The sequence below is a fragment of the Epinephelus moara genome, chromosome 24 (assembly GCF_006386435.1).
Source record: "Epinephelus moara isolate mb chromosome 24, YSFRI_EMoa_1.0, whole genome shotgun sequence".
NCBI lineage: Eukaryota > Metazoa > Chordata > Actinopteri > Perciformes > Serranidae > Epinephelus > Epinephelus moara.
In genome coordinates, this window is record NC_065529.1 from 46,029,717 (window position 1) to 46,040,364 (window position 10,648).

At 43.7% G+C, this 10,648-nt stretch overlaps 1 protein-coding gene across 1 annotated transcript; it reads left to right on the forward strand.

Moving 5' to 3' along the window:
- Positions 1–2,111: 2,111 nt before the first annotated feature.
- Positions 2,112–7,929, forward strand: pck1 (phosphoenolpyruvate carboxykinase 1 (soluble)). The gene is made up of 11 exons (XM_050039418.1): positions 2,112–2,266; positions 2,719–3,004; positions 3,472–3,656; positions 3,945–4,148; positions 4,377–4,564; positions 4,648–4,810; positions 4,906–5,130; positions 6,032–6,163; positions 6,283–6,378; positions 6,633–7,454; positions 7,617–7,929. Exons 2-10 carry the CDS (start codon positions 2,781–2,783, stop codon positions 7,088–7,090), a joined length of 1,875 nt encoding a protein of 624 aa, XP_049895375.1. The 5' UTR covers positions 2,112–2,266; positions 2,719–2,780; the 3' UTR covers positions 7,091–7,454; positions 7,617–7,929.
- Positions 7,930–10,648: the final 2,719 nt, after the last annotated feature.

Sequence of the window (10,648 nt, forward strand, 5' to 3'; positions counted from 1 at the left end):
TGTTTCTCTTGTTGCGCAGCATTTAATCGGACTCTCTGTGAAGTTATGATTGGTCACTGTATCAGTGCTGAGGTCAAGTACAGGTGGGACACAACACAAGAAAAAAAATCCCCAAAAAGCTGCCATATTAGCACCACTACTACTACTTATACCCTCCTACGATCACCCATGGTAACTACTACTGTTGGGGCACTATAATACTGCTACTACTACAAGCACAACACAGAAGAACAATTGCACTTGTTCCATCTCCTGCACCGGCAACTACAACTACTGCCACTGGCTGCAACACAAGCTCAAAGCATGATCCATCCACCCCCACGTTTAACAGCTGGACAGGTGTCCCTTTTTTCTCCAAACATACCTTTCCTCATTGTGTCCAGAAAGTTCTACTCTATTTTTTTAAATTATATACATATATATATATACATATATATAATTTCTGCCCTTCTGGTGGTTCACGGGATCTGGGGGGGATGATAGGAAGGGTTGAGGGGTTGAGTAGGTGGGGATCTATGTGTGTGTGTGTGTGTGTGTGTGTGTATGTATGTATGTATGTGCGCATCTGTGTATCTCTATATCTGTGTACTTAAGTGCATATGTGTAGATGCGTGCATGTGTGTAGATATGTGTATGTGTACATTGTATGTATAATTCAACATTGATGGGGTTGCTATTTGTCTGCATCATGCTTGACAGAATCGAATTTCTGACAGAACTGTAGCGCAGACTTTCTTTTCAGTCTCCTTTGGCTCTTGACCTTCTTCGTATTTCCTGTTTGTTTGTTTTTTTTTTATTTTGTACTGGAGCCAATGTTCTATGTAATTTTTTGTGCACATAACCCCCTTATTGTGCTATTGTCTTATAAAAATAAAAGAAAAACTTGATCTCAAAAAGTTCTACTCTAACGTCATCAGTCCACAGGACTTGTGTCCAAAAAGCATCAGGCTTGTTTCGATGTTCCTTTGCAAACTTGTCGAAGGGTCAAACTATTGTTAAATATTCAAATATATTCCTAATTTTCTGCTTTCTTTTAAAGGAGTTTCCGGTACAGCACAAATGTTTCCTGTAGATAATCAGCATATCAGCCTCTTCAAAGACTGAGTAAAGAACTTTCCCAGTCTGATCATGAGAACTGGTACAACTGGTTTTATTACTGCTGAAACTTCTACTTCTGTATTAATACTTATTACTTTACTGCAACACTCACTTTTACCCTTAAAGGCTGAATGTGTCTTCACTCAGAGAGTTTTTGTAACTGCTACATACACATCCATGCACACACAAACACACACACACACACACACACACTTTTCCCTAGCTGACCTTTGACTGCATGAGGGCGAGCCTCCGTCTGTCATCCAATAGAGTGGAGGCAGAGAAGAGGAGGCACAGAAGGTGCTGCCCCTACACACACCAGCCTGGACGCTGTCGAACGCTGTGCTTACATCACTTAGTAATGTGGGTCAAAGTTCAACAGCAGCGGGAGGTTTCCACACCCAGAGAGCAGAGAGAGACGGAAAGAATTAATGTTGCAGGATTGTTTGTCTGGTTACATCAGGCTCTGCTTATCTGAGCTGAAAGATGATTAACAATTAAAAAGTGTTGATGAAAAGACACCCAAATGCACTTTTTTTAACAGCTGAGACTGTTTATAAAGAAAGTTTTGAACACGTCACCTATTTTGTTTGATTTTTCACAACACTTCTGACTCTACCCAGACTGCAGGGACGTTTGAAACAAAAAAATGAAGCATGATTTCAGTGGGAAAACGATCAAACTGTACAGCTGGGCGTTATCACTCTTACTTTCCTATTCATAGGAGTGTGTCATAGAGCGAGATAGTGCCAGCAGTGGTGAGGACAAAACTGTCTGTCTCTCTCCTTGGGATCTGAGCCCAGCTATCAGTGTTCAGCCACCGGCAGAGGGAACCGGTTACGTGACGACAACGTTACGTCCCGCTGCTGATTAATAATTCACCGGCGGCCTGTAACAAAGTGTTTTGCAGATCTGCGGAGAACAACAGGTTCATGCAAATAGCCCAGAGGACAAGCCTCTCCCCCCACACCTCCTCCTCCTCCTCCCTCCTCCTCCTCCTCCTCCTCCTCTTGTGGGACATCCCAGAGTATAAAAGAAAACTCTCACCACAGCAGATACAACTAACCAAGAGGGAGAAGGAATCCTCATCTCTTCTGGAAACAGCCAACAGACACATCATCTGATGAGGCCAAGCTAGAGGCTCTCTGCTCCTCACAAACTACTGAAGGTAACCTGATGCTCTTTATTTCCAGCGTAATATGAGGAGGGAAACGGAGGTTATCTGCAGAGGGATGCTATTACATCACACACAGTCTGTCTGATCTGGAGGCTGCAGCAAATTTGATGTAGTATTTGTTATGCAGAATAGTATAAATTAGACAAATTATAACAGCTAACAGAGTCAAGAAAGACTGAAAATGACTTTTTTATTATAATAAAGTGCTAAACTTTTTTCTATCCTTTCTCTCTTTTACCCTCGCCATCTTTTTCTTTCCTCCAATTTGTTCGCTGCTTTCTTTGCCTCTTCCCTCATCTCTTTTCTTCCTCACCCTCTTGTTGACTTTTCCTCACCCTTATCCAATTCTCATGTCCTCTCTTCACCCTTCTCACCCCCCTTTCCTCTCCTCAATTTACCCTCTCTTTCCTTTCTTCTCCACCCCATCTGAATCTTTTCTCCAGGCTCGTCCACTCCTAGACCTCCTCTCGTCTTTTCTATCTCTGTCTATCCACACTCTTCCACCATGCCTCCTCAGCTTCCATCCCAGAACCAGAATGGTCCCAGGATCCTGCAGGGCGACCTTTGTGCCCTCAGCCCAGCGGTCAAGGAGTTTGTGGACGCCAATGTGACTCTGTGCCAGCCTGACTCCCTCCACATCTGCGACGGCTCCGATGAGGAGAACCGCACCATCCTGGCCCAGCTGGAGGAGCAGGGGATGATCAAGAAGCTCAAGAAATATGAGAACTGGTGGGTTGACTGGAGGTTGATTTGAGGTGGTTTGTGGTGGGGCAAAACATACACATTTGTTTTGAAATGTTCGAGGTATTTTGATATTTGTTGGTGGGACTGGAGGGAGTGTGACCTGGGTGAAACAGAAGAAATGATGCTAGTCTGGTTCCCGATCTGATCTGTAAACAACAACAGGTCTTACATGGATTTTTGACTGTCAGCAGTGTATGGAGACAGTGTAACCTAATGCAACTGCCAGATTGCTCAGTCATGTTGTTGCTTTGGAAAATTTGCATAAGTTAGTCATCATCAGCTGTTGAAACAACAACATATGTCAAAAGGTCAACATTCTGACAAACCAGTAGTTCCAGCTCGTTCAGCAGGATCACACCAGCCTCCCGGCAGACATCAACAAACAACACTGCTGCAAATCCTAAAATGTAATCAAACTTTAATTTCCTACCTCCCTCCTTCTCCTCCTGTAGCTGGTTGGCCAGGACCGACCCGAGAGACGTGGCTCGTGTTGAGAGTAAGACTGTGATTGTGACCCGGGACCGGAAGGACACGGTGCCCACACCACTGGATGGCGGAGTCAGCCAGCTTGGCCGCTGGATGTCCCCGGAAGAGTTCGACAAAGAGATGAGTCAGCGGTTTCCAGGCTGCATGAAAGGTACAACAGAGAGCGAGGTTTAATCAGACAGGATGAAGAAATGAAAACAAAATGACAAAAGTGAATATTCTGAACAAGCTTAGAAATGATAAGCTGTTAAATATCACTATAATTTAGATTTGGGTAGGCAGCTAATCTGGCACTGTGACCTTTGTTTGCACTGCTGATGTGCAGTATGTGCAGAAAAATATGGATTTCATCTCAACTACTCAACTGAAATTGAGACCAAAATGAAGAACGCAGCTCCAGTGAAGCATGTTCATGATGTCTTACTGTCTCTGTCCTCAGGTCGTACCATGTATGTGATCCCCTTCAGCATGGGCCCCGTAGGTTCCCCCCTCTCTAAGATTGGGGTGGAGCTGACAGACTCTCCGTACGTGGTGGCCAGTATGAGGGTGATGACTCGTATGGGGAAGGCCGTGCTGTCCGCTCTGGGGACGGGCGAGTTCGTCCGCTGTCTGCACTCCGTCGGCTGTCCTCTGCCGCTCAAAAGTACGTCAACAAGCTAGATTGTCTGTCATTCAGCAGCACAAAGGCAGTGCTGAATACTTATGAATACTAATGAAAATGACCAGTATTGCCGTTGCACTTCTGGTATTTCAACCATGATTACTGCTTATAAATAACCCATAATACTTCAGCTATTAATACTGATTATGATGCTGTCCACTCCTTCTTCCAAGCTGTCGACTGATTCAAATAAACCAATGTGTCTTCCAGAACCCTTGGTGAACAACTGGCCCTGTAACCCTGAGCAGACGTTAATCGCCCACATCCCAGATCGCAGGCAGATCGTCTCATTCGGTAGTGGTTATGGAGGAAACTCCCTGCTGGGGAAGAAATGCTTTGCTCTGCGCATCGCCTCACGGATTGCCAAGGAGGAGGGCTGGCTGGCGGAGCACATGCTGGTAAGGGCTGAGAAGAAAAAAACAAATTCTAACATATGACTTCCCACAACAGCTTGACTAAACTAAACATGTCTCCTGATCAGATCCTGGGCGTTACCAATCCTGCTGGGGAGAAGAAGTACATGGCGGCAGCCTTCCCCAGCGCCTGCGGGAAGACAAACCTGGCCATGCTCTGCCCCACGCTGCCCGGCTGGAAGGTCGAGTGTGTGGGAGACGACATCGCATGGATGAAGTTTGACAACCAAGGTGAGGGAGTCAAGACTCAACCTGAAGTTTAAATCAACACCTCATAATAATAACACAAGCTAACACTCCTATTATTTGTTGCACCCTGTTGCCAGGCAATCTACGTGCCATCAACCCAGAGAACGGCTTTTTCGGAGTTGCGCCCGGCACCTCAGCCCAAACCAACCCCAACGCCATGGAGACCATCAACAAGAACACCATTTTCACCAATGTTGCAGAGACCAGCGATGGCGGTGTGCACTGGGAGGGAATGGACCAGTCGCTGCCGGAGGGAGTCACCATCACTTCCTGGAAGAACAAACCCTGGAGCTCAGAAGATGGTAAGAGCGTGTTCATGTTTGAAGAGCTTGCAAAAAAACGAGGCAATACAAATTGTGCAGGTTAGAAAAATAAAATTAACAGGCAGACAACACCAGAAAACAGGATGGTCAACATAGACTGCACAAAATAATGGGCGTAGCCACCATGACGTCACCTATTAGTTTATGGACTCCCCTTTTGAGGCCTTGAATTCGGCACTTTGGCCGTCGCCATCTTGATTTTTGTAGTTTTGTAAGTGACCATATTTGGACAAGAGGGTTGAGGTAACCCAAGTGCTAGCTGTTAGCTAGGTTAGCACATTGTATTTACACTTATGGTTAACTGTGGTAATGCTAATGCTAATTTTTGCTAGCAAAAAAGGCATGTAAATAAAAAATTCATCCCTTGCACAGTTGTCATCAAGGGTTTAATTAGCTATAGAGACCAAAACCATTTTTTTGTACCAGGCTGTAAAGGAGGGTCTGTGAGGATTGACTCGCTCTTAGAGCCAGCCTCAAGTGGCCATTAAAGGAACTGCAGTTTTTAGCACTTCAGCATTGGCTTCGTTTTTCAGCTCCATCACTAATAATCTCAACATGCTGATTTTGATTTCAGTCAGTGGTGTAAAGATGAGCCAAAACATTTTGAAGAAGTAGGTTTTCAGTCACATTTTTTCAGATTGTGGCTATTTAATTTATCAAATCCAAAACTCAAAAATCTAATTTTCATGACTGGAGAAAAATTAAAGATTGAAAAATCTCTGTTTCAGTACAGTTAGCAAATGGGCATGCCACTGGAGCACTTTACCTGAGTCAAAACGGATGGTTGGAGATGTGTTTTAAGGAGCAACGATATACATACAAAGTTATGATAAAATAAGAGAACATCACACACTGAAAGCTTACATTTCTCCACTTCCAGGTGAACCCTGCGCTCACCCCAACTCCCGTTTCTGCACTCCGGCTGGGCAGTGTCCCATCATCGACCCACAGTGGGAATCCCCAGAGGGAGTCCCCATCGAGGCCATCATCTTCGGAGGGCGCAGACCACAAGGTGAGCAGGAACCTGGTGGAATGAGAGGAGACGACAGAGACAGTGTTCAGTGGGATTAAAAAAAAAAAAGAGAAAATCCTCATGTTGAATCTAACTCATGACTCTTCGTTTCCTCTCAGGTGTCCCTCTGGTGTACGAGGCTTTCAGCTGGCAACACGGAGTGTTTGTTGGAGCAGCCATGCGATCAGAGGCCACCGCTGCAGCTGAACACAAAGGTCAGTGTCTCATCTTTCTCATGAAAATATCCCTCATCCTGAGGATATGAAGGACTTATTGCTTGGACGTTTATTTGCCGCCAAACACCACCAAGATCTTCATTTGTGTAAAGTTTTAGTCTGGAAGTCGATTTAAGCGACGTATGATTGACCTGTCCAAACACTAGATTGTGTCAGGACGCATTTAAGTTCCAGGAAATAACTAAAAAGACACTCAGTAACTCTCTCCTCTCCGTGTCCACCCTTTTCTGCAGGCAAGGTCATCATGAACGACCCCTTCGCCATGCGCCCCTTCTTTGGCTACAACTTCGGCCAGTATCTCTCTCACTGGCTGAGCATGGCCGACCGCCCCGCCGCCAAACTCCCTAAGATCTTCCACGTCAACTGGTTCCGCAAGAGCCCCACCGCTGGATTCCTCTGGCCTGGCTTTGGTGACAACATCCGCGTGTTGGACTGGATGTTCAGGCGGGTGAATGGCGAGGCTGGCGCCATGCCCTCTGCCATAGGCTATCTGCCATGCAGTGACTCCCTCAACCTCCAGGGCCTGAAGGGGAACGTGGACCTGGACGAGCTGTTCTCCCTGGATCAGGAGTTCTGGCAGAGGGAGGTGGAGGAGGTGAGGAAGTACTTCACCACACAGGTGAATGATGACCTGCCTAACGAGGTGGCTCAGCAGCTGGAGCTCCTGGATCAGAGAGTGAAGCAGATGTGAAGAGGGGGGGAGGGGAGCATGTTAGCGAGTCTGAGGGAGCGTGACTGTAATCCTAGAACAGAATGTGAGTAATTCAAGAACGTCTCGTCACTGTTTGACTGAAGAACTGATTTTTATAAAGCATTCATTTTTTTTAAATGGAGCCTTACAACTTTATGAAAGATCATTTCTTCTCCAGTAATTGTTTTACTGCTGTAGGTTTTTTGATTAATTAATTAGGAATCTGCCTGTTTCAGATAATTATTCTGAAAACACTTCCTTTAAACCTGGGCTGGGGACTTCGAGATATAATTATATGAATTTATAGAGTTAACAAACAGTCCTCACTGTGCTCACCGTAAATACAACAGCCGGGTGGTTCCAGGTTGAGACTGCTGATCTGAAGAAGAAGTGTTTCCTTTCCATTCATCCACATGCTATCACAGCACTTTGTTGTTCCAATGTGTTGTCCGACTGTACGTCTGAATTCTAATATTTAATAGTAACTTATTATAAGNCCGTAAATACAACAGCCGGGTGGTTCCAGGTCGAGACTGCTGATCTGAAGAAGAAGTGTTTCCTTTCCATTCATCCACATGCTGTCATCACAGCACTTTGTTGTTCCAGTGTGTTGTCCGACTGTACGTCTGAATTCTAATATTTAATAGTAACTTATTATAAGTGCACATCACACTGTCAAATGAGTCCAGTGTTGTTTGACCCCAGACATGGGGTAAATGTTTTCTGTTCCTGTCTTTTTTTGCCTTAATTTATTTTTATACACTGTGTGTCTCTTGTTCTGTTTTGCTGTAATCTTGAACCCCAAAAAGGGGAGGATGAAATAAAAGTATTTTCAAGTATCTGGTCGAGTTGTTGTTGTTTTATTAAAGAAGGTTTCTGTTAGTATTTCAGCCAGGAACACTTTAGTCAAAGTAAACTTTATTTCCATCTGCAGTGTTATATTTGGCGGCATGGCTCTGTCCTGGGGCCCCTCTGCCTTTCCTAGGCCTATGCTGAAAGCCTCTTTCGTGCACCTATACGTGGAAACCTCCCTGCCCTTCCATGCGCCTACATGAAAAGCCAAAAGCAGAGAGAGCAGCAGCAAAGTTGCTCAATTTCTGATATTATAGGGCAGCACATCATGAGCAAAACTGAAATGTAAAACACCCAGATAGTAAAATGATATCAACTAAACATCTTGTTCACCTGCTGTAAAAAGCACTGCAAACATAAGTAAGCAAATGTACTCATGATAAAAGTTACTAAAGGAAACATTCATTCTCTCACTCCCCCATCTAATGCAATCATAGTATAGAGCAGTGGTTCCCAACTGGTTCAACCATGGGGTCCAGGGGCCGTATTCACAAAGCTTCCTAGTAAGTTGCTCCCAGTGACATTAACTTAGAATTTCCCCTTAAAGTTCAGACAAGGTCCTTGTAAAGACAAAAGTTATTCACAGAACATCTTAGACCTTAAAAGAGCTCCTGAGGTGAAAAACTGTGAGGAGCAGGAAGGAGGACTTTTAAGAGGCTTAAGAGTTTCTTAATCAGAGGAGAAAATGGTGGAAACACAAAGAGGTCGAAATATTCTCACAGTCAGCAGCTCATTTCATTTCAGCTCCTTGCAGGCTCACAGAGGGGGTGTGTCTGTGACAGCCCATCACATCTGTTAAAAGAATACATCACACCAAGCAACAGGGTCGACCACACCTCCTCACTAAGATAAAGTTTCTGTCCCTTCCTTGCTCAGAGTTGCTCTGAGAACTTTCCTAAATCACTCCTAAGCTAGGACTCAAAGTTAGGAGCTCTCTGAGAGTGTTCTAAGAATGTTTGTGAATACGGCGCCTGGTTTCTCCTTAGTCATTAGCTCAAGGTCCACACGGTTTAATACATTCAGCGTCCTACTTGTGTTTGGCCATGTTGTTGAGGTAGTTAGCTGTCTCTGTGAAGTAGCTATCCATTAGTCACTCACTCTACAGCAGGAAATGGCACCTAAAATGCAGCTCTGTGTTGGAAATTCACTGTAATTAAAAATAAAGATATTTCTTTAAACAAACTAGACATGTTTGCGAGTCACTTGTGGCCCATTCAGAACAGACCTGTGACCCACTTTTGAGCCACAACCCACCAGTTGGAAATCACTGGTATAGAGGACAAACTTCTATGTCTAAAGAGGAGCGTATTAATGTTGGGACAACAAATTTATAGCAAATGTTCTTGTTCCTTAAATGAGCATGAGAGTCACAGAAATGTCACGTTAAGAAACAGGCTTCATAAGGCAATGATACTCAATTTACAGACCGTCGGGCAAAAGTGGCCTGTGATAGGGTGCTGGGTGGCTCGCCGTCTACTTTATGATAAACAATGAAAATAAATTCACACTTTTTTGTACTTTTAATGTAAATAAGGTACAAAAAGGCATCAAAACAGGGCTTGAACCCTGACAGAAGTCTACGTTAAATGCCCTCAAATCCTAGAAACACCCCTGCACACAACCGATCTGTGCAAAGTGAGGACAGCAAATGTCAAAAGGTTTTAAACAATTCATGTATTATAAATACTGATGAATTTTATTAACATTTGTTTATTAACTGGCTCCTCGCCTCCCGTCATTTTCCTGAAGTGGCCCCCGGGCAAAGCAAGTTGAGTTTCCCTGTCATAAGGATGAGAGAACAGCAGCAAAGTTCTCTTTGTGCTTCGTCTTTTGAAATTCAGTAATTTTGTCTTCTGTTTGTTTTCTGGTGAGCGCTTCACACTGCAGACTCTCAGAGCAGTTAGAATGGCTTTTTGTCTTCTTGATTTAAATTTCTTCAGAGTTAGGACTGTAGGAGGCCACATGTGTTTGTCCCATGGTTCACCACAGCTCTTGTGTAAGACGTGAAGATAATGACGGTGACTGAAGTTAATCATCACTTACTTGTTTTTGACACCATGTGTGATCTGAATCCCATGTGTTCCTACATCATGTCCCATGTTGCTGTGAATGTTCTTCAGTGGAGGCTTCTGGGAACAAAACACAAACAACAGTGAACTGTTACATCAGAGGCGGATCTCAATTTGACTTTTACAGATTAATTATCAGTGTGACAGATGATGTCCAACACTTATGAAGACTTTGATTTTAAAAAGACATTACTGGCATTAAAGACGGATTAGAAGTCATTATAAAGTTTTTGCATTTTCCATTTTAGGCCTCAAATATACTCTGTTTTTCCCACAGTATATGTCAGATTGTGGAAGGAAAAATAAACGCATGTAGTCAAGCTGCAGCTTCATTAAACCGCACAGTTGTGTTCCACAAGTGCACAAGAGAGAACGCAAACTAAGAAAAGGCCTCATACAATGTAAAAAAACTTCATCCTATTAAGTTATTTTTTCCTGAAACTGAGTTCTTGAAGTTTTATTTTAACATGAAAATAATCGTCTACTGTCGAAACAATATATTCCCACCTGTTTCTAGAAATGAGAGTATTTATATTAAATGAAGAAAGAATAAGGAAGGTCACTGCACCATAATCAAGAACATTAAAACTTTACGAAAAGGTTGCAATTTTCTTACCGCAAACTTGTTTCAAGAAAA